This window comes from Lampris incognitus, chromosome 3, assembly GCF_029633865.1.
Source record: "Lampris incognitus isolate fLamInc1 chromosome 3, fLamInc1.hap2, whole genome shotgun sequence".
Classification (NCBI taxonomy): Eukaryota; Metazoa; Chordata; class Actinopteri; order Lampriformes; family Lampridae; genus Lampris; species Lampris incognitus.
In genome coordinates this window covers 79,504,560-79,528,980 of record NC_079213.1, presented here as the reverse complement: position 1 = coordinate 79,528,980, position 24,421 = coordinate 79,504,560, and the positions used below count along the sequence as shown (strand labels likewise).

General features: G+C 43.9%; 2 protein-coding genes across 2 annotated transcripts in view; one reads left to right on the top strand and one right to left on the bottom strand.

The window, feature by feature from the left end:
* The window catches only part of palld (palladin, cytoskeletal associated protein), a 143,044-nt gene extending 131,163 nt beyond the window's left edge, over window positions 1–11,881 (top strand). Inside the window, exons 13-21 of the mRNA XM_056278031.1 lie at window positions 214–315; window positions 3,223–3,441; window positions 4,607–4,756; window positions 5,238–5,326; window positions 6,324–6,456; window positions 8,332–8,539; window positions 8,745–8,910; window positions 9,557–9,690; window positions 9,808–11,881. Coding sequence (XP_056134006.1) covers window positions 214–315; window positions 3,223–3,441; window positions 4,607–4,756; window positions 5,238–5,326; window positions 6,324–6,456; window positions 8,332–8,539; window positions 8,745–8,910; window positions 9,557–9,690; window positions 9,808–9,968 — 1,362 coding nt within the window. The 3' untranslated portion in view covers window positions 9,969–11,881. The remainder of the gene's footprint in view (window positions 1–213; window positions 316–3,222; window positions 3,442–4,606; window positions 4,757–5,237; window positions 5,327–6,323; window positions 6,457–8,331; window positions 8,540–8,744; window positions 8,911–9,556; window positions 9,691–9,807) is intronic.
* A 149-nt stretch (window positions 11,882–12,030) lies between these two features.
* Window positions 12,031–24,421, bottom strand: cbr4 (carbonyl reductase 4). The gene is made up of 6 exons (XM_056278034.1): window positions 24,356–24,421; window positions 22,772–22,921; window positions 21,932–22,052; window positions 21,660–21,796; window positions 13,583–13,717; window positions 12,031–13,414 (listed from the first exon to the last, which is right to left on the bottom strand). Exons 2-6 carry the CDS (start codon window positions 22,914–22,916, stop codon window positions 13,233–13,235), a joined length of 720 nt encoding a protein of 239 aa, XP_056134009.1. The 5' UTR covers window positions 22,917–22,921; window positions 24,356–24,421; the 3' UTR covers window positions 12,031–13,232.

Here is a 24,421-nt window from a genome sequence, read left to right as displayed (position 1 = left end):
TGTGGCCCAACAAGTCAACGAACTATCCCATGAAACAAAACTAAATCGCACTCCTCATGAACTGTAATTGAAATTTGAATTTTTTTAAATTTTTTTTACAAATGATGCTAATCAGTGCAAGGCTTAGATACTTAATTGATTGATGCTGTGTAAACTTGTGTGTGCTGCGACTCACACACTAACCCCCACTGACCCATTAATCCCTGCTTCCAGAGGTTAACCTATGAGGAGAAGATGGCTCGCAGACTGCTGGGGGCTGACAACGCTGCCACAGTCTTAAACACACAGGACACAGAGGAGGAGCTGGTCACGCAGGTACGCTTGGGTCTTTGGTAGGATACCAGCAACAGGAGCGCGCGCGCATACACACACACACACACACACACACACACACACACACGCACGTATAACTCACTAATATGAAGTTGAGCAGGCATGGCCAGGATGCCCAAACCAGCAATGTTTTATGCTTTTGACACAAATATGCTCCAGCGCTGCATGTTCTGTACACCCCTGGAACAGAAGCCATGTCTGTTGTTTTTAGCTACCAATGTCTTGTCACCGATTTTGCTGCTGTGCGACCGTCATTCCAATTTTATGGCCTCTAGTTTTTCCTCTCATGTACAGCTGAAAAAGCCAGTGCACTTTTCCATTCTTTCTGGGAAATAGTTTTTTGAAGAGCGTGTTATGAAAGCAGAGTATAAACACGGCAAAGTGCTCCGCAGCCCTCCATAAAAAGCTCTGTTTATGAACACTGGCAGAAACCACCGTGTTGTTACATACGTGCTGTGAAGCAACACACTTTGAAGTCCTATGTCGCTATTTGGTCCCCCTTGGAGCTGCTAGCCAGCGCTGCAAGGGTGCCAGTGAGAGACACTTCCATACAATACTGGTTGCATACCGCGAACGGACTGAATACTTTTTAAAACTCGATTACTCATCACCACGCAACACAGCATTGTCAGTTAAGTAATGCCCAGCGCTACTGCAAACCACAAGAAACCAGCATCTACTACACTAAGTGATGATGTTCGGGTCCACTGGGCTGCTTCTGTGTTATGCTGTCTGTTGACATGAAATCTGACAACTCTGACTGGCTGACAGTCTGCAGCTCTGCATGGCATGGGAATATGGCCCTGAATGCATCAATGCCAACGCAGTGTAAGAGAAATGTACGGAAAGTATTTTCTTACAGAGCTGATGATACTGTATCTGGCATGCGCTGTCAATTTTTCTGTTTTAAAAGCAAGTAGGATTGTTTACAAATACACAAATATGCACACAAACACACTCTCTCCATATCGCTCTTCCTCTCATCTATTTCATTCACGGTAAGTCAATGGACATCAAATGACAAAATTACACCATAACACATGGGCAATACGTCTGTTCTTCTATCTCCTAACAGGATGACCAGTCATCTGACAGAGAATCTGTCCCCCAAAAGGTTACTCAAACCTCATACTTGTGTTTTCTTTCTCTCTCTTTTTCTTTTTCTTTCCTTCAGTTATTTTCCCATTCACTCACTGTGTGTGTGGTCACTCACTATGTGTAAGCCAACACATTAAGTCACACTAAAATATGAGATGTGTTCACTTTAACTTTAACCGGCTCAGGCCTGGGAATGACCTGATAAGGAGCGAATAGCAAACCGATAGCAGCGATAAGGAGTTCATTCATCTTTGTCCTTACTGTGGCTCCATATCCATTGGTAACCTAGGAGAGTCCAACAACTGCACAACAGACAACGGTCTGAATTTGGTTAGAAAAGGGTAGAACATTCATTGTGCATTATGTGTGCCTGTGAATAAGAAGAGCGGTCTATTCCATTGCCTACCAACACAGGGATCCCGGTTCGAATCCCCGTGTTGTCTCCGGCTTGGTTGGGTGTCTCTACAATTGGCCGTGTCTGTGCGTGGGAAGCCGGAAGTGGGTATGTGTCCTGGTCGCTGCACTAGTGCCTCCTCTGGTCGGTCGGGGCGCCTGTTCAGGGGGGAGGGGGAACTGGGGGAATAGCGTGATCCTCCCACGCGCTACGTCCCCCTGGTGAAACGCTTCACTCTCAGGTGAAAATAAGCGGCTGGCGACTCCACATGTATCGGAGGAGGCATGTGGTAGTCTGCAGCCCTCCCTGGATTGGCAGAGGGGGTGGAGCAGCGACCGGGATGGCTCGGAAGAGTGGGGTAATTGGCCAGATGAAACGGGGGGGGTCCAAAAAAAAACGAAGAAGATATCAGTCAAGCATGTCATAGGTTGGCCTCCGTAATTAAATTTTTGATGTTACAAAACATCTGAAACATTTGAATGTCTGATTTTATTTAGATATTGATGCATGAAGTTGACTGCAGCACAAATGTCAATTTGCTCAAACTGTGAACATATTTCATATTCACAAGAACTGTGAGGTGCATCTGTTTTATTACTTTTCACAAGCACGTCTCACTTCGTGCCAGCACTGCCACCACAGGAGTGCATGCTGCACTGCTGCGCCGCCTCCGACATGATGTGTCTGGAAATACATTTTTACGCCTGCCGTCAGAAGTCACAAGGAATGGTCTTGAAACCATTTATTTGACAGATAGTTTTACAGTGGAGTGGGACTAGGCTGTAACACCCACCTCAGTAGGGTAGGGGCTGGGTAGACCAGGACAGGGCACATACTTGTAGGATTGCTGATGGTGTAAGTAGATTAGTGAGCTGAAAAGAATAAATGTGCTGCTTTTGCAGCTGTGTCTTAGGCCTGTCATTATCCATGTGATGTGTCATCAGACTATTCTGCTCTCCAGATGTTCCCTTTGCCTCAGCAGAACTGTAATGATGAGAGATTGATGAGGATGATGGGAGGGAGGCGTGGCAGATCTGGGCAGAGAAAAATATGGAATTGGGAGAAAGTTGGTACTTTGGATGGAAATAAAGACAGACCAACGGGTGCTTGGAAATTCAGATTCTGAGGGTCAGGGTTTTTGTTGGTACATTATGTATCAATACATCGCAACACTAGTTTATACTGGAGATTTCTCACGAGTGATTTAATGAATATAGAAATGTGTAAACTTGTGACTGAGACATTGCACGCTTTAGAATGTGCTTCCCTTGTCCTCGTGCTTTTCAAATGGATTTAAGCTGTTGATCAGCCGAGCTACGAGTGATCAGAGTCCATTATTAACCCTAGCTTTCCTCTCTCTCTCTCTCTGCACATTTCTTTTTGTCTCTACTCTCTAGGAATACAAAGTGTCTAGCTTTGAGCAGCGCCTGATCAGTGAGATTGAGTTTCGTCTGGAGCGCTCCCCGGTAGAGGAGTCAGATGACGATGTGCAGCACGACGACGAATCTGGCCAGGGAGCGGCACCTTCCTTTGGCCAGAAGCTCAAACACTACAAGGTCTTTGAGGGCATGCCAGTCACCTTCTCCTGCAAGGTCAATGGAGAACCAAAGCCCAAGGTGAGAGGTTAAACATGACACGGAAGGCGTGCAGCCCACCCTGGCTAATAGAACGTAGAGTAGGCCGAGATATTCTTTTTCTACGCCACTATTACTGAAGTGATGATGCGCATGTAGCGTTTGTTAATTTTACATTAATAAATTACTGTTTCCTAAAAGTCGGGGGAAAATCAGCAGTCAGATTTCCCTTTATCCAAGCATTTATCTACTCTTTTGTCATAACTGTTCAACTGTCTCAAACACTCAAGCAGCAAGTGGTCTAGACCTCATTAATATTCATGAGCTGACCTTTGAATGACAAGTGTGAACAAGGTTTGGTAGTAAGGGTAGGGGGATTTCATCGTTTGATGATTTGATCTGTTAGGCTGTATGTAAATGAATGGATCTGATGACATCATGAGTATCAGAAAAATGATTGGCTGAGAGAAGCAGAACTGGGGGTAGTGCTTTTAAAATGAGAAAAATAGAAAAAAAACTAAATTCAACCTTTATTACTTTTTCCAACAGAGAGAGACAGTGCAAAATGCATTACGATTAAAGGAACAAGTGATGTTAGAAAATATCAGTGCTTCAGTATCAGTCCAACTTAAACAGATTTACGTGGTGTTGTGTGTGGCATTTTTATGAGGGCTTTGCTGTTTTGATTGGGAGCTGCTGACTTGTGATGTTGGTGATAGAAGGGGGAAATACTTGGAAGAAGTGTTGCGATAAGGGTGAGGTCTGTCCGTCGTACAACCTCCATTCGTCCAGAGGACTTTGGCTCCTCTGGTGCTGGGCTGGCTGCCTAACCCCGGCTCTCCAGGCCCCTGTAATGAATGGGCGATGACAGACCCCCGGATGAACAGATGAGAGGGAAGAAAGGCATAGAGATAGAAGATAGGGTAGAAAGTCAGGACTCCAGCAACTCTCTTTTAAGATTTTGTACTTTGGTTTTGTTCTCAATGCTATCTAACTAACATTTTGTAGACAATCAGTTTTTTTTTTAGTGCTGATAGCATACATACTACAGATTAATAAATGAACTGTTGAAAAAAGTCTGAAATTGCACATCTTTGGCTAATTTAGTCAAAAATTGAGCACAAAATATGTGTGTGTGAGAAAATCTAATGAAACACGTACCAGGTTATGATGCAAAAATTACAGTTGGGTCGTCTGTCTTGTCCAGGTCTACTGGTTTAAAGACGGCAAGCAGATCTCCAAGAGGAGTGAACACTACAGGATCAGCAGAGACGCTGATGGGACCTGCTCTCTTCACACTGCTGCGGCCTCATTGGATGATGATGGCAACTACACCATCATGGCAAGCAACCCTGTGGTAAGAAGATGATGGGCCTCAATCTCTGGGGCAGCACACAACCCGCAGTTTGTGACAATAAAGAATATTTTGTATGTGCGAGAACACGTGTGCCTGCGCACGCACGCACGCACGCACACACACACACACACACACACACACACACACACACACACACACACACACACACACACAGAGTAGAAACTGCTACTTTGGCTGCCAGTCCAAAATTTCAGCGCTCATTAGAGAAAACCGGTGTCATTATAATGGGCACCAGCCGAAAGAGGAGAAGGGTGTTGAATGAGACAGGAAATGAGTAATCTTCACAAGGGTTGAAAGTTCACGCACTACAGGTTTTCCAATGGGATTGGAATGACTAACACTCACTTTCTATTTCCTCCTCCCAGTTTGACTTCTGGTCGTGATGTAGTGGCGTGTCAGCACCTCATATGCTCCTTCTCCCCTTCTTTTCTCTTTTCTCTTTTCTCTCTCTCTGTCACAGGGGAGGGTGAGCTGCACTGGCAGGATGATGGTTCAGGCAGTCAACCAGCGAGGGCGTAGCCAGCGTTCAACACCTGGACACATTCGCAGGTAAAACCGCAGTGACCGAACGGAGAATGTGTCGCAAGAGGAAACACAAAAACAAAAACAAGCTTTCAGTTATTCACAACCTTTAGCCATCACCTTACAAACGAACTTGCATTATGTTCATCGTTTGAATGACTTCTGTGCTCCCTGGCATGTACACACTAAAATCTGATCAGATATGTTACTGTAATGCAAAATGAACTAATCTTTTTACATTTAAAATAAACAATGGGCAAAGACCGGCTGTAGACAACTTCTCCGTTTAAATGTTTGCTGTACACTGAATCACACCAGTCTTTTGTATTGCTGTCTTTCGGAGATGAAAAACTCAGTATTGATGTTAGGGAACACCCGTTTGCTCTGTGTTTTTAATTGGTCTAATGACACTCTATGCTCATTACACTGCACCACACCCACATTATAGACACTGCGTGTTGTGCAATGATATACACACCTCAAAACATAGCAAGCAATAACCCATTTAGAACCCTTATCCAGATGTACACTCCCAAATCTGCTAAGGGTTCATGCACAATCCAAGTGAAGAGAGGCGATTCATGGTTTCAGTCAGTGGTTCTCTCTGTCTTCCCTTTGTCCTCCGCCTTGCTTCTTGCAGTCACGCAACCATACCTGAAGTGTATTTACACTTGAGGGACAAAGGGGCGGTGATGTCATTGTTGTAATAGAGCATAATGATGGGAACACATAAGGTCGTGAGCTGATTGGGGGGGGGGGGTCAAGGAGGAGTACCAGACCGAGACAGTGCTAGTGGCATGATGACAGAGACAGGGGAATCAAAGATAACATCTGAACTGGAATTCAGTGGTGTTCCTTATAAATAAAGGTTTTACTTTCTAGTTTCCTGGTATATATACCCTTCCAATGCTATCAAAACCAGCGAAGGGGGCATAAACACTTCATTCCTGCAGATTAATTTTAAACCGGCTGTTCATTTTTTATCTTATGCATTCCTCTCGCTCTCTCTCTCTTTCTCTCTCAGGCCAAGGTCCAGGTCTAGAGACAGTGGGGATGAGAATGACAACATACAGGAGCGTCACTTCCGCCCCCACTTCCTGCAGGCACCTGGTGACCTCATTGTCCAGGAAGGCCGCCTCTGCAGGATGGACTGTAAGGTAGAGACATGAGCTTTACTAATTTTTGTTTTTTGTTTTTTTCTGGACAACCATAAATAAAGACCCATCTAGAGATTCAAAAGCAAATAGGCACATGATGGAAAGGGCAACAGAGTAAGACACAGGGTAACATAATGAACAAGCCTTACCAGCCAACCCCCAACCCATATACCCTACTCCCTACCTGTGTGTGTGTGCGCGCGCGCGCGCGCACACAGGACTACACTGCAGCAAAGGAGGAGGGAAGATGATCACATTGCCCTCTGGTGGTTGAGTTCAAGACTAAACGAAAATGGCAAACATTTTCCTTAGGAAACTTGATAGAGAATTATACAATTTTGTATAAAATGTATTCTATTTCCGTTGGAAACAGATGCACTTTACAAATTACTTTCATCTTTTAAAGGAAAACATAATCTTGTTTTAATAAAGTTTACTTATGCCATTGATGTATAACTTTATCCACTGGTAAAATTCATGCAGTTAGTTAATTATTCTTGTCCTGAGAAACGACTTCATATTTGTTAGCAGCAAAGTTAATGGTAACCTTCACAGAATAATCTATTATGAAGGCCCTTTTTGTTGAGAGATGACAACTCCTTATCTAATAGCCAACGCTCTCACGTTATAGTGTTTCTGGTTTGATTTAAGCATCACATTTCAGCCTCAACAACCTTTTGATACACGAGAGGGTTTAAATTGACTGGAACGTGACGTGACAGAAAAGCTGTCTTGCCAGAATGGATACGATAATCACAGCATTGGAAAAAACCCATTTCCGATCCACCCTTTAATCCAGGGCCTGTATTGATTTCCGGTAGGGTCTGTCAGTGCTGCCCAAGAAACTCTTTTCCTTCCCATGCATTCCAGTTTCTTTAGAAGATAAAAACAAGTGGAGACTATGTGTTTCATGGCTTCACCACATTATGAATGGCTCAGGGCAGGCGAGGAGGACACACTGGTATCATTTTTCCTGGATTAAACAGGATCAGTCTTTCTGTAATTATCTCCCCTTCCAAACCCTTCCTTCTTCCGTTCTTCCTCATTCTCTCCCATTATTCCTTTTCCTCTCCTTAGTGCACCTCCTTGCAGCCTGCAGTGGTTAGACTGTCTGATGGCTGCTACAAATCAGTCATAAAACAAAGCAGTACCATACCCAGAATTCACACACCATAAAAAGTCTGTTTTAATGCTTGTCAGAAATTTAAATAAATAAAAAGGGGGGGTCTCTGCAGTGTCTTGGAGCTCTTAATGTCAATGATATTTATAGACAATATTTATTTCTAAATCGTTTGCGGCTTTCCAAACTTTCCATGCCAAAAATGTCTCGACTGCAGGAAATGGGTTGGGGCCGCGGAGCTACGTTCCAAAATTGCTTATCGCCACTCAGTCTGCTCTCCATAGCCGATGTTTGAAAACATATCAATTAACAGTTAACTGCTCACTTACACATAATACAAATACATTGAGATGCATGGCATACAATACACTAACCCATACACACACACACAAGTGGGCTCCCATGGACACACACCTGAGAAAGGGAGGGGCAGGTATAAAATTCCCTGGCATGCTGTGGGTGCTGAAAAGAGAGACGGGTCCCTTCACAGGGCAGTCTCTTCCCATGAGAAAACATGCCAGCAAGCAGACTCCTCCAGACAAACACAACACAGACACATTAACCAAACACTAGTGTTTTAGGGCTGCCAACAAATACACACAGTCACAGACTGCGGCTGATATACTGATGCTAATGTGCTTTTTGCACAAAAAAAACAAGCGTTGACTGCACAAACGGAAAGCATCTTTAACTGTTTGAGTAAGCATTCATACACTCAGCTGGTTTCTCCATAGACTGTGTTTTGCCACCTGTAGGTGAGCGGCTTGCCTACACCTGACCTGATCTGGCAGCTCAATGGACAGACCATCCGTCCTGACTCCGCCCATAAGATGCTGGTGAGGGAAAATGGCGTTCACTCGCTGGTCATCGAACCCGTCTCCAGCCGTGATGCAGGCATCTACACCTGCATTGCCAGCAACCGTGCAGGGCAGAACTCCTTTAACCTGGAACTTATTGTTGCAGGTAAATATACAACATATAAAGAAGTGTGTAATCGATTAAAATATTAAAGTGTAACAATAACATGCACATCTGCCGCCCAATGACTGCTGGGATAGGCTCCAGCATCCCCACGACCCTGAGAGCAGGATAAGTGTTTGGATAATGGATGGGTAGAATAACATGCACATGCACAAGGTACATGACGTAGTTAACACTCTTTCCCCAGCTAAAGAGATGCACAAGGCCCCCACATTCATCGAGAAGCTGCAGAACACGAGCGTAGCAGAGGGTTATCCAGTGCGTCTGGAGTGTCGTGTGACCGGGGTGCCCTCCCCACAAATCTTCTGGAAGAGGGAGAACGAGTCCTTAACTCACAATACAGACAGGATCAGGTAGAGGCTCTTATTATATACACACACACACACACACACACACACACACACACACACACACACACACACTACTACTACTACTACTACTACTACTACTACTACTACTACTTTTGGCTGCTCCCGTAAGGGGTCACCACAGCGGATCATCCATTTCCATTTCTTCCTGTCTTCTGCATCTTCCTGTAACACCAGCCACCTGCATGTCTTCCCTCACCACATCCATAAACCTCCTCTTTGGCCTTCTTTTCCTCTTCCTTGGCAGCTCCATATTCAGCATCCTTCTCCCAATATACCCAGCATCTCTCCTCCACACATGCCCAAGCTGCTCAATCTTGCCTCTCATTGCCAGATTTGCATCAAAGGACTCATATATTGAGCAGCAAAAACGTGTAGATAACCACAGGTCAATTTAATACACTTTTCTAGGATTTACTGTTCAACCACTTTTTAGTCCACCAAACTGGTGCTCCAGACAACTTAAAACAAAGGCTGAGAATGTTTTACAAATGCTATTTTGGAATCTGTTGGTTAGCTACCATAAAAGCTCTACTGCCATTATCTAAGCATTACTGTTGGTGTGCTTTTGTGAGAGCTTTTGTGAGACTGTTCACTCTCCTTTAACCTGCGCCGATGTGTATTTTGCCAGTATGCACCAGGACAACTGTGGTTACCTGTGCATGATCATCCAACCAGCCATGAAGGAGGATGCTGGCTGGTACACTGTGTCAGCCAAGAATGATGCTGGCATTGTCTCCAGCACTGCACGCCTCGACGTCAACAGTAAGTGGAAGTGCTCACATTCTGAAATGCATTGGGCAAAAAAAAAAAACACAACATTTATGGTGTTTTATGCTATGGCGCAAATTTCAAAACGTATCTCTATGTTCTGTCCTTCAGCTCAGTGGCAACAGCCCAACCTCCCCAAACCTAAGAAAGTTCGCCCTTCCACTAGTCGCTACGCTGCGCTGACAGAGAGAGGGCTGGATGTAAAGGCAGCCTTCTTCCCCGACTCCAGCCCCCTGCAGCCCGGTGGCCTGGTGGAAAGTGATGACCTGTAGAGACCTGAGAGGAGGGTAGCGAATACCATCCTGAGACCCAAAAAAGTCCCCTGCCCCCAGCTCCGCCAGCCCCCGGCTCCCAACACGCCTAAGACTGATACTTTATGACTGCCTTGGGGATTCTATGACGAGGTCACAGATGCTAGTCAGTTGGTGTGCTGAGTGAGCCAGTACAGCGGCCCTTGTTTTCCAGTGTTGTATAGTATTTCAAATCCTAAAATATTACAACATCAATCAAATATGGATCCCCGGGTTTCATTTTATCAACTGGACCTGCTCTCCAAAAGGATCACTGAGGTGTTTAGCGGTTTCCGGGAAGACTGTTGATTAATGTCCTCTAACGTTTCCTTAACTACATGGTACACCCTGTTCTGCAATGGGTCACCTGTTAAGTGCCTGAGATATCTCATTTCTGTTGAAGGTAAAAAACAGAGGGTTTAACATTGAAATGAAAAGTGGAATTATTATGCATGTTGAAGTGGTGCCATTTGCAATACACAGAATGTAACCCTGTACGTATTAGTGTCACTCCACCAACTGAGAGCACGGGCAGTAATACGCGAGAGAAAAGACAGCTTCGGACTCATCGGAAAGTTGAGAAACTGTTCAGAGCATCACAGCTGTGTGACGTGTCTTGTGACTTGGGTGAGGAAGGAGGGAACCCAGAACACCAGTATTTCTTCCATTATGTGGGCATCAATGATGTGTAGTGTACCTGGGCTTTATGTAACACAGCACAGATGTATCTACAGTGTCTGGTTATAGTTAGAGCAGTGAACTGTAGTTGAACTGTATCCCTGATTAGCACCATACGACAGATATTGCACAAGGCCGGGCCTTATATGTTTCTTTTCTTTTTTTCTTTTTTTAGTGACAAAAAAAGGTTTGCAGAAATAGATTGTTTGTCAAATGATAGATGGCACATGGATGAGATCTCTCAGTTGATTAATGGGTAGCAGAAGGAGGTATGTGGGTTGAAACAGGCTCAGAAGCAGGCAGTAGGAGTGATAGTGTGTCTGTCTGCTACACGAGACATTTTTCGAACTTAAATTTCGTTATCTGTGGTAATTGTCAGAAGCGGAAGAAAAGCAGCAAGTTTTTACTGTGGACATCGACCTACAAGTTGATTTGAGAAGAGGATGTGAATGATAGGTTGGCAAAGGTGACGACGATGATGATGATGATGATGGTGATGACGATGCTGAAAACTTCCAGGATGGTGGCTCATTCAGGAGATTTTATTTTCTTTGACCATTTATGGGGGTGCCGCTGGTAATTGAAATGTCTTCAAAAGGGAGCCACGTGAAAGGTTTTCAGTGTGTTTGCCACACACATTGCAGATTGACCGTTTATTTTTGTACAAGAAAAAAAAAAAGTAAGACCATGTATTTTCCCAGCGAACTTGACAAAGAATATCACCATTCTTTTCTGAAACTTTCAATAACACATAATCTTTACTGTTTCATGAAGTGTTTTAAAAAGGTATATATATATATATATATATATACACACACACACACACACACACACACACACACACACACACACAGCCAAAACAATTTATGTGCATGTTATTTTTGGACACGTATGGTGCCAAATAACTTTTACCGGGATCTATAAAAGCACCACTTTTTTTCTCTTAATTAGGGGTAGCCGACATTCTTAGTGGGAGAGAAATGCAAAACAAGGCATATACATATATCTCCACTATTTTTGTCACCTCTGTAATACTATACCAAATGGGCATCTTTACCTGTGTCTGTTCAGAGCATGCTTCAGCTGACAGTTACTATGGTCACACAAAACATGAATATCACACTTTGTTCATTTCTATGCCAATCTGTGCCTGTATATGGATTATTCTCCTAATATTATTTTAGTTTATGAGAAATAATAAAATCAAACCCTATGAAGACAGGGCAAGATGTTTTTTGTTGACTGGAAGACTCTACCAAAAGCAATACCACGGACATTGCTCAAAATTGCAGTATCAACCACATCTACAACAATGTCACTCTTAAAGAGTACCGATGATAATGTTGACACTATTTTGATAGGGCCATGCTTTCTATAGTTTAGTGGCATGGTGTGGAGGGGTTAACAGAGCATGTTTCATTGAGGAATGGGGGGAAATAACAGATGAGATCACAGCGTTCCAATTCTCAGCATTGGGCGTGACAGTCACCTCCAACCTCATCCATCCACACCGCGGGACCAAACCAGTAACAGGACACTCAAAACATTCCCAGAGCTAAAAATACCTCCCTCCCATCTCTAATTCCCTCCAGCTGTAGTCCACCCTCACCAATCCCTCTCCCCTGGCCCCTCCAGAGGTGGGCGCCTCTGGCAGTGAGGAGGCTTGTGTCGGCCGTGTGGGGGTCTCTTAGGGGAAATGAGAGAGTGAAACTTGAGAGCTTATGGTAAGGACAGAATGCCTTACAGTCACAGAAAATGTAACAGCATTAAATCCGCTGATCAAAGTCAGAGGCCTCAGGGCACGAAGGACTGAAGTGGGCTAGACACTCTGGAGTCAACAGCGTTAGTCATGATGGACTGTCACACAAGCCGGCCCCGCGTTCGCTGTGGCTGTGCAGAGTGACTCAGCACCAAGGGGAAAAGAGGTGCAGGGCAGGCCGCAAAGCTGAAGCAGAGGGCAACTCTCGGGCTGATGTGTAATTGCATGCCTCCAATGAAATGTACCAAGTATGCAATTTCACAATTTGCTTGCACGTGGAAGAGTCTCAGTCAGAAACTGAAAGGTTTGTTTCTTTGATGATTCTGATTGGCAAACGGATGATTTAGGATAGTGATGTACCCCTACGCAGCATTTACTCATCCAGTCTTATGGCTTACCTTCTACCTTATGGCACAACATTTCACAACAGATAGAAATAGAAAGAACAGAAACAGAAAGAAAAAGGTGATAAAACTTTGCCCTGTTAAATTTCACAACGGATAGAAATAGAAAGAACAGAAACAGAAAGAAAAAGGTGATAAAACTTTGCCCCGTTTTTTGTGTCCACTCAGTGCAATGACCAAAGTTATTTTTAGCATAATAGTATTGCCAAACAAGGAGTTCCATAATGCATCCAGCTGATACTGAAACATGCGCTATCATCTGGCATTAACAACTGCCATTCAGTGCCAAAGCTCAAGGGAACGCCAACCCTTTGTTCCACAATTTGATCAAAACCTGCATCACAAGGCATTATGGGTAATTAGACATCCTGGTAGTGAGCTGCAGCAGGGTGAATCTCTTCTTCTCTACATGGCCAGCTGCAGACCTCCATCCACAACCAGGACCTGTCCTGTAATGTATGAGGACTCCAAAAGGAACAGGACAGCCTGGGCAACCTCCTCTGGCTTACCAAACCTCCCCAGGGGGGTGGCAGCACGCACCATTTCCTCTTCCCTCAGTCCTGCTGTCATGTCAGTGTGGATGAACCCTAAAAGTGAGAGAGGACAAGGACCAGTTCAAGAAACGGCAAAAGAATTTACAAAAAATAGGGAGAGTGACAGAAATCTAGGTGAGAAGAGAAAAGAAAAGCCATTGTAGTTGGACTCTGGGGAAGCAGGTAGAAAAGAGCGAAGCTGGAAGTAGTTTGCAGTTGTACCTGGAGCGAGCAGGTTGACCCTGATATTGCGTGAAGCGACCTCTTTGGCCAGTGAACGTGTGAAGCCCTCCAGGCCTGCTTTACTGGCACTGTAGACACTCTGGCCAACATTCCCTTTAAGCCCAACTACCGAACCTGCCAAGAAAAAAAAAAGACACAAAAATACTTCTATATACTCCATTTATTCAATCAGTCTACTTTGCATAAAAGAAAATTTGAATTAGAAAGGGAAGCCTGAATGAGACAATATTTGAAAAATTAGTAACTTTTTGCAGGCAGAAACCATTTGAAGCCATGTAAAACAAGAGGAGAGCACTCAGTAGAGTGCAGATCTCCCCGCCAGGTGGCCATATCTCCCCTTCTCCGGTGTTCAACTTGGTGATAAACCACCCCTTTCTTCACCTACTGGGGGACGGGTAGGCGAAAAAAGGGATACACAAACAGAAAAAACAGTATTTTTCCTGCCATTATAAGACTTTTGTGCAGCGCCCAAGTCGATTGAATGGGAAATATGGAAAAAATATATATGTAGCGCTCATGCTAAAAAAAAATCTCCCTAATAAAAACGTTTTGCCTGTCAGTCTGTGGATGTACAGCCTCCTTGGCGGACTGTCGCACAAAAGCGACCAAGTCTAATATTAAAAAGACAGAGATCAGGCTGTCATAATTTCAAAGCCCTTATTAAAAGACATCAAATGTGTTTAACTGTTACAGTTTTCATGATATAAAATCAATCAAGGCAAATGGCTGCTCTGCTAATTGATTTTCATTCATAAAACAACTGTAAGAAAACGTAGCTCAGCCATAGGCGGCACTATTAAGAGGCTAGCGTCCCTAAAATTATCACCGAAAAAAATGAATGTTAATCCTAAAAATCCTATCTATCTGTGATTAGAATCATCCAACATGTGAATAGACCACTGACATGCATATGCAGTCAGATATTTACATTTTTCCCCCTTTTTCCTCCCCAATTGTACTACTTGGCCAATTACCCGACTCTTCGGAGCCATTCCGGTCGCTGCGCCACTCCCTCTGCCAATCTGGGGAGGGCTGCAGACTACCACATGCCTCCTCCGATACATGTGGAGTTGCCAGCTGCTTCTTTTCACCTGACAGTGAGGAGTTTCGCCAGGGGGACGTAGTGTGTGGGAGGATCACACTACATAACGGATGGATGTACACAATATGCTACACAATAAAGTCTTAAAAAGCAAAGAAATTGGTAGATCGGAAAAAGACCTCAGTCAATGTAATATCAGCGCACCAACTGCAGTGGTTGCATAAAAGTAGCAAACGCAGCTACTTAATATACAAAGCTACATAACATACAAAACATAGCTACATAATATACAAAGTAGGCTATAACGATTTGGATCCCCTGCTCTACGAAGTGCTAAGTCTCCCAAGTGTTAGTTGTCCTCATTGGAATGCAAATTAAAAGGTTAATAAAACTAGCATCATGATAATACACCCATCTCTCAGTACCAGCTGTCAAAGCACCTGTCAAAAGCTAGCACAGGCTACTGAAGGGGGAGAGGACATGGGAACGAAGTTTTGCAACAAAGTTTTGCATTATTAACAGGAGGGCATATTAGAGTTATACTTTCTACATAGTACTAATCAAATACATTTATAATTCCTAACGACTGAATAGTTAAAAGATGAATCTGTTCAGTTGATACAGTAGAATATACAACATAGTTTATCCTTTGCCTTAATCATTCTGATTCTGATTCAGGACTTCATGTAAAAGGATCCACTGGCACCCGGATTATGTTCTCTCTCTATTCCCCCATTGCCAGGATCCACATTAACAGCAGTCAAGTAAACAAAGTGGACAGATCAAGAAGGCAGCTACATACAACTATCTCGGGGGAAAAAGTCACAGATGACAGAAATCTACTGTAGTTACCAGAGGAGGCGGTCGCTCTGACTGTCTGTGCTGGGGGAGCGCAAAGGATTATGGGGTGGTTAACTTCAATCAATCAATCAAGTTGCATTTTATATAGCACTTTTCTAGCTGCAACAGCCACTCAAAGCACTTTACAATTAATGAATTCACACACACACACACACACACACACAGACACACACACACACACTCACACTCATACACCGATGGCATGTCAACTATGCAAGGTATGCAAGATAACAACCGCTCATTGGGAGCACTGAGGAGTTCAGGGTCTTGCTCCGGGACGCCGTCATTATTCATTATGACACGTCAATTATGGCTATAACGAGTGCAAATCATTCTAGTAACAATGACTAATCAAAACTTCTCTCTCCACTAGCTGAGTTGTGATTAATGTATTTTTATGCGTTCAAATGTTCTTTTCATGTTTTGGTTTTCATGGTTGTGTTGATGTTTGGGGTTCGACTCAGGCTAAGTAGATGACCAGTTTACTAACTGACTGTTGGACCATGACTAAGACTAATGTTTCTAGAAGGGACATCGGGAGGTTAAACCACTGTTCAGTAACCATTCAAATGAAAGAACACTCCCGAGGTCGTGCGATGTATGGGACAAGGGAGCTGCCGTTAGAGATACATATCCGCCTCTCGACGCCATCTTCCACACCAGCTCGCCACACTACAGTCCCTGGAGACTCGAGGTACCATAGTTACATACGACACTTCCGGCCACTGAGTGGGATCATTAATCCGTTCCGATGTTCAGCTAAAAGAACATTGGTCACCAATACCCCCAAGTTTATCTAAATACCGGCACCCGTCATCTGCTGCCAAACTACTAATGTAACTCTCCTGATTTCTCATTGCAACTATGCTTTTACCGGTCTTTTTTTTTTTTATGTATTTCCTTGTCAAACACCTGCGAGCCATGCCGTTCAAATGCCTGCGTCTCCGCCTGATCAGACCACGTCTTAGCGCAGACGCAGACATTGTGTGGTAGTTTCCAGGCTTCAGGTGCAGAAGCACTAAGCATAGACTTATCCAAAATCACCCACGCCACTTTTGTGTATGTTATGTGGGCCTATTTCATTGATAATTCCCCCCCCTTTTTTTCTCCCCAATTGTATCCGGCCAATTACCCCACTCTTCCGAGCTGTCCCGGTCACTGCTCCACCCCCTCTGTCGATCCGGGGAGGGCTGCAGACTACCACATGACTCCTCCAATACACCTGGAGTGGCCAGCCGCTTCTTTTCACCTGACAGTGAGGCGTTTCACCAAGGGGACATAGCACATGGGAGGATCACGCTATTCCCCCCAGTCCGCCCCCCACCCTGCCCCGAACAGGCACCCCGACTGACCAGAGAAGGCGTTAGTACAGCGACCAGGACACATACCCACATCCAGCTTCCCACCTGCAGACATGGCCAATTGAGTCTGTAGTACACCCGACCAAGCCAGAGGTAACATGAGGATTCGATCCGGGGATCCCTGTGTCGGTAGGCAACGGAATAGACCACCACGCCACCCGGACACCCCTGCCCTAAACCTTTTTAATCACAAAACGAAATATTTGCACATGTATCATTGTCTTCCCGTCTGTTAAACTCCTGAAGTTTGCATCGTCTGCATATACAGTGCATCCGGATAGTATTCACACCCCTTCACTTTCCCCACATTTTGTTATGTTACAGCCTTATTCCAAAATGGATTAAAGTCCTTTTTTTTCCTCATCAATCTACACACAATACCTCATAATGACAAAGTGAAAAAGGTTTTGTAGAAATTTTTGCAAATTTATTAAAAATAAAAAACTGAAATATTGCATGTACATAAGTATTCACACCCTTTGCTATGACACTCAAAATTGAGCTCAGGTTCATCCTGTTTCCACTGACCATCCTTGAGATGTTTCTACATCTTGATTGGAGTCCACCTGTAGTAAATTCAATTGATCGGACATGATTTGGAAAGGCACACACCTGTCTATATAAGGTCCCACTGTTGACAGTGCATGTCAGAGCAGAAACCAAGCCATGAGGTCAAAGGAATTGTCTGTGGACCTCCGAGACAGGATTGTATCGAGGCACAGAGCTGGGGAAGGGTACAAAAAAAATTCTACAGCTTTGAAGGTCCCGAAGAGCACAGTGGTCTCCATCATTCATAAATGGAAGAAGTTTGGATCCACCAGGACTCTTCCTAGAGCTGGCCGCCCAGCCAAACTGAGCAATCGGGGGAGAAGGGCCTTGGTCAAGGAGGTGACCAAGAACCCGATGGTCACTCTGACAGAGCTCCAGCGTTCCTCTGTGGAGATGGGAAAACCTTCCAGAAGGACAACCATCTCTGCAGCACACCACCAATCAGGCCTTTATGGTAGAGTGGCCAGACAGAAGCTTCTGCTCAGTAAAAGGCACATGACAGCCCACTTGGAGTTTGCCAGAAAGCACCTAAAGGATTCTCAGACCATGAGAAACAAGATTCTCTGGTCTGATGAAACCAAGATTGAACTCTTTGGCCTGAATGCCAAATGTCATGTCTGGAGGAAACCAGGCACCTCTCATCACCTTGCTAATACCATCCCTACAGTGAAGCATGGTGGTGGCAGCATCATGCTGTGGGGATTTTTTTCAGCAGCAGGAACTGGGAGACTAGTCAGGATAGAGGGAAAGATGAATGGAGCAAAGTACAGAGAGATCCTTGATGAAAACCTGCTCCAGAGCGCTCAGGACCTCAGACTGGGGCGAAGGTTTACTTTTCAACACGACAACGACCCTAAGCACATAGCCAAGACAATAAAGAAGTGGCTTTGGGACAAGTCTGTGAATGTCCTTGAGTGGCCCAGCCAGAGCCCAGACTTGAACCCCATTGAACATCTCTGGAAAGACTTGAAAATAGCTGTGCAGCGATGTTGCCCATCTGACCTTACAGAGCTCGAGAGGATCTGCAGAGAAGAATGGGAGAAATACCCCAAATATAGGTGTGCCAAGCTTATAGCTTCGTACCCAAGAAGACTTGAGGCTGTAATTGCTGCCAAGGGTGCCTCAACCAAGTACTGAGTAAAGGGTGTGAATACTTATGTACATGCAATATTTCCGTTTTTTATTTTTAATAAATTTGCAAAAATTTCTACAAAACCTTTTTCGCTTTGTCATTATGGGGTATTGTGTGTAGATTGATGAGAAAAAAAGGAATTTAATTCATTTTGGAATAAGGCTGTAACATAACAAAATGTGGGGAAAGTGAAGGGGTGTGAATACTTTCTGGATGCACTGTAGATGGGAGATTGATCAGCTGGCCCTCTGGTGCAGCCATAACAACCAGGAGTTGAACATACTTAAAACAGTGGCGATGACAGTGGACTTCAGGAGGAATCCCCCAACACTGCCCCCCCTCACCATACTCAACAGCACCATGTCTACGGTGAAAACCTACAGATTTCTGGGTTCCACAATCTCCCAGGACCTAAGGTGGGCATCAAACATAGACACAATCAACAAAAAGGCCCAGCAGAGGATGTCCTTTCTCCATTCAACCTGCCTCAGGAACTGCTGATTCAGTTTAACACTGCAATAATCAGTCTGTTCTCTGCACATCCATCACTGTCTGGTTTGGATCGGCCACCAAACAGGACAGGGACGGACTACAATGGACAGTTAAGTCTGCAGAGAAAGTCACTGGTGCAAACCTGCCCTCCATTCAGGATTTATATACCTCCAGACTCAGGAAACGGGCAAGCAACATCACTGCAAACCCATCACACCCTGGTCACAACCTGTTCCAACTCCTTCGCTCTGGTAGGTGCTACAGAGCATTGTACCCCAAAACAACCGGATATAAAAACAGTGTCTTTGCACAGGCTGTCATTCAAATGAACGCTTAACACTGTCAAATAAATCCAACCAATTTTGTAAATACTGTACATTGTACATATACTGGTACACTGTCATGTCCATCTACCTCAGGCATGTATGTAAGTAACCTGCTAACATCTATTTCAGCATCTCTGATATATTTTCTGCACCATTGCACCTTATCACCTCTTATTTCACCTGTATAAGTCCATCCTTGTGCATATATCTGAAGATTGTTGTGTTGTTAGTCTATGTTAAGTGCACTGAGAGAGCCATGAAACTGGAGTCAAATTCCATGTATGTGCAAACCTACATGGCCAATACACATGATTCTGATTGTGATTCCAACATAAAACAGTCAATGTGCATCATTACACGTGGAAACCAACACGTTGACAGAGATTTCAATATTTCAGTTAACCTCATTCAACCTGAAAGAACGAACTGATTGCTTAGGCTAATTGATCCGTGATCACAACTCTCTCCTACGCTGTTCATAGAATGTGCAGGAAAGAGAGAAAGACGGTAGTGAGAACGGAGACACCTTAAATGGTAGCCTGTCAAATAATCATGTTTGCATGTTGTCTCACATCACATTGGAATTGGTGTTAATGTCTGTTGTATGCGCGCTTGGCAACTGCACCTCACGAAAAAGGATATCAGTTTCCTCCTGGGAGAAGCTTTTCTGCCTTACCCAGTTTGGACTTTAGCCGTCCAGTACAAAATTGGTGGTTTGCCATGACAGAGCGTGCTGCTTTTAAAAGAAATAAAGGCTGTAATTGAAAACAGTCCCCACCACTCCCACTGACAACTGTGCCTCCATTGCGCCCAATTACTGCCAGCTCAGCATGTCCCAAAATTAGCAAAAAAGTATTGGCCAGATTCAGGTGTGTCAATTTCATCAAAGGGACATCATCTATGGTGTGCCTCTTTTTCAAACCTTGGGTGCATGGAGATGCTGAGGGTTCAGGACAGGGGGGATGGTATGACACAGGGCAAAGCAGGCCTGGATCAGTTGACTGGATGGAGAGATGAGGCAGGGAAGATCATGAGTCCTTCACAGAGGGTGAAGAGCTGCCAAATAATGTCTCAATGGAACATTGCCCACTGAAATGACAGTGATGTCGACAGTGATGGCGAGAGTGTGCCTGGTGATGAAGAAGACATCGGATCGTCCAGGATGCAGAACTTTAGTGGCGTCAATTGTGTGCATCCTGCCCCGTCATCCTTTAATAAAGAAGACTGCAATTGTAATGAAGCTCCCCCATAAAAAAATCCTATGATAAGGCAAACAAAGCACAGTGCCAGCTACTCTGCTATGTCACAAATTAACTCCTGCAAAACAAAGCCAAACCAAAACAACTGGAAATGATAACAGATATCCATCCATCCATCCATTATCCGAACTGCTTATCCTACTCTCAGGGTCACGGGGATGCTGGAGCCTATCCCAGCAGTCATTGGGTGGCAGGTGGGAAGACACCCTGGGCAGGCCGCCAGGCCATCACAGATATAAAACAGTGAATATGCCACGCTTGTGAAATGAGTACTGATAATAGCAATCATTCTACTAATTTTAAGCAATAGATATGATACTATATATAGTATGGAACTGCGATACAGCTCCACTCAAATGTGGCATTGTCTTTGATACCATTTCTGGTCTTTGTTTACTTTGTTCTGCATATCACAATATGGAAAGAATTGTTACAAACTCTTTGCCCTGTTTTGTTGTGTGGTCACCTTCTGACCATAAGTAAAAGAGAACACGTGCTATCAAGACAAGTGAAATAAACTACAATAGAGAGAAGTCAAGGAAAGTAGGCTGCCTGGCAACAGTAATAAACACAGACATACAGCCAAACATTGCATTTGTGTATTGTAATTGCCTACCTCCAAGTCGAAATTGTTGCCCATCTCTCGATGTTTGATGAAGTGGGCAGCCACCCCAGCTCCACTAGAATCAGCATCCATCTTGAAACAAAAAGGGCAGCGTGCGCCTCGACAAAAATTCAGAGGTGCACGGCCATGCTAACAAGACAACTTGTGGAGCCTCGCACTTGGCGCAAAAGATGTGATGACATAATTTTTGGCATGCGCACTCTCACACCGGGGATTAGTCCCCTTCAGGCTATCGCCCGGTGGAGATTTTTTTTAAAAAAAAGCCACTATAGAGAAATCAGTAATGATGTTCACTAGCTCCTAGTGACTACAGTAATATTACAACATTTTCAGCTGCTATTGGATTCAGGCTGGTGACGGGCATGTGATTTTATGTGGACACTACCCATCGGTTAGTGACATATATTACCTATATTGACAATGGCTGCATCTTGGGCCAGAAGCATACTCCGTAGCGCTGCTTTGCAGGTAAGCATGGTTCCTAGCAAGTTGTTGTGAAGTAGAGCCACCATATCCTCGGGCTTCGTCCTCAATAGCAGACCATCCCTATAAAATAACAGCAGCAGCAAAAACAAATATAAGAACCGTCCAAAATTCATCATTAAATGATATCACTAATCTGATGAATGAGCTGGCAAATATAGCATATCCACTGGATGCGTAACTGAGATGTCTGCACACCTGTTAATCCCAGCAGCATTCACAAGATAAGAGATGTTTCCACAAGTCTTCTGGATTGTCTCAAAGGTCATCTGGACACCATGCTCTTTGGAAACATCACAGCTAAAGGCCATATGGTCAGCTAGAGGGCAGATAAGTATTTGAGTTAGTAAACCATGTCAAAAATACAGCCAGTTCTTCACAGTACCTTTAATTTTCTTTTGCTGAAAAATAGATTTTGTGAAGGCAAACAATCTGTAATTTGTACATGTATGCAAAATCTTAATTGCTATCAAGAATGGAAGGAGTCTATGCATTTGGCATACTGTTTATGTTCACTAGTTTAAGCTACCAAACATTTTATTTTGACTAAATGTCAAGTTTTGTTCTTACAATTTACAGATGAGGAAAACTAAGTAAGAGGTCAGTCAAAGTCATTTTTATTGATCACACACACGGTAAATGTGTAGTGAGATTTGATGTTCCTGTAGCTCGCTCTCAGCCTTGTTCAAATAGTAATATCTTACACAAAAATGTAAATCATCAACACAATATTGCTATTCAAACAAGCTTGAGAGTGAAATATGGGAACAACACTGTCGGGAGATATGGAAAATATCATTATCACAGTAATCACAGGGACTTTCACATGATATTGACATACATTTCACGATATCTTCTTATTACGTATGCAAAAGTGAACCATGACTCTCAATACCCATGTACCATGTGATTAATAAAAACTACTTTGACTTCCTACTTAGCTTTGCCCTCTCTGCCTTAAACTTCACAGTGCTTACACGAAAACGAACGACTGAATATCAAAAACACATATCGAGATGATAGAGCACGACACTGTACCTCCATTCAGAGATGCCACAGTGGCCTGGGCAGTGTCTTGGTTCCTGGAAACAACTGCCAACCTGCAGCCCTTTGCAGCCAGCAGGTGAGATACAGCCCGCCCAATGCCCCTTGATCCCCCACACACCACCGCCAACCTGGTCATGATCACTGCACAACACAGGGCAAGAATGGATTTCAGAGAGGGGGAGAAGAGTAGAATACCACAAAGCCCAACTGAAATTTATCTTCTTTTTTGTTTTGTTTTTTTGCATATCCCACCTATCTAAACACACACTATAGTTCCCTACACATATGGATTCCTTTTGAGTCTCCCTTGTGTGCATGCCCAGTCTCCATGGTGATGGTAGTCGCCACTTGGACACTGCCTGGCATTCCCCTCATCACATTTTCTTTCTTTTTTTTAACTTTACATTACTTGGCCTCCTGCGCATCATATTCATCATACATTTTATGAGTCCATTATAATTCTGTTTATCCTCTTTCGGTGTTGTATTGTGTAAATTGTGTAAACATAACATCCATTGCACGTTGTCCATCTTGGGAGAGAGATCCCTCCTCTGTTGCTCTCCCTGAGGTTTCTTCCTATTTTTATTCTACCTGTTAAAAGGTTTTTTTTAGGGAGTTGTTCCTTATATGATGAGAGGGTCTAAGGACAGGATGTTGTGTTGCTGTTAAGCCCACTGAGGCAAATTTGTAATTTGTGATATTGGGCTATACAAATGGAATTGACTTGAGGAGTCAAGCGCATGGTCGGCCACAGTGCAGTGCCCCTGGAGCAGTTCGGGGTTCAGTGCCTTGCTCAAGGACACCATAGCAGAGATGGTGGGCACTGTAGATATAATACCAGCCACCCTCCAGTCACCGGCGTAAGGCTGAAATACAACCCTCCTTTGGGTGGCAGGGATCAAACCAGCAGTCATGATATATGATATTGATATATTGATATTGGTTACTGGTCGGCCATCCTGCCACACGTCTCCATCCGAGGTGTGATGTGATGTGATTAATTCACACAAAAAATAAAGTAAAAATAGAAACAACGTCGCTTATTAAGGAGTATTAGGGGCAGGAAATAAGTACATCTTCGATGTTCTTCAAGAATATAGTTGGAATTTCTAAGTCAATATTAAGATTTTTGTAAGACTTAGGACAAAATACTATTTCTAAAGTTGTTTTGGTTTGTTTTACATTTCATGAAGTGATTTTCTACTCTCTTGGAAATGAGAGAAGCACCTTATTCTAACAAGCAGTGATGCTCCATTGAGAAGACCTGACCCAGTCATGTCTCCGTCAGATGGGGGTCGCTGACATAAACAGTAATAACAGTAATATTTGACTTGTCGTCGACCACCTCTACCGCATATTTGCACTGCACATTGTATTTACTGTATTGTACTGTATGTTCTATTCTTCTTACAGTTTTCTCCTTGTTTACTGGATCTACGTTAATACCTGCGCCGAGACAAATTCCTCGTACATGTGTACTTGGCGAGTTTTCTCCTCTCCCTCGTCTATGAAGCTTCACACACGCCTTGAAATACGCACGTCACTTCACAACATGTTGCTTGAGTCGCGACTTACGTGAGCTTCGGCGGTTCTGCTCCGTCCGACTAAAGGGGGATTTCGGCAAGTACGCTGAGCTTTGGG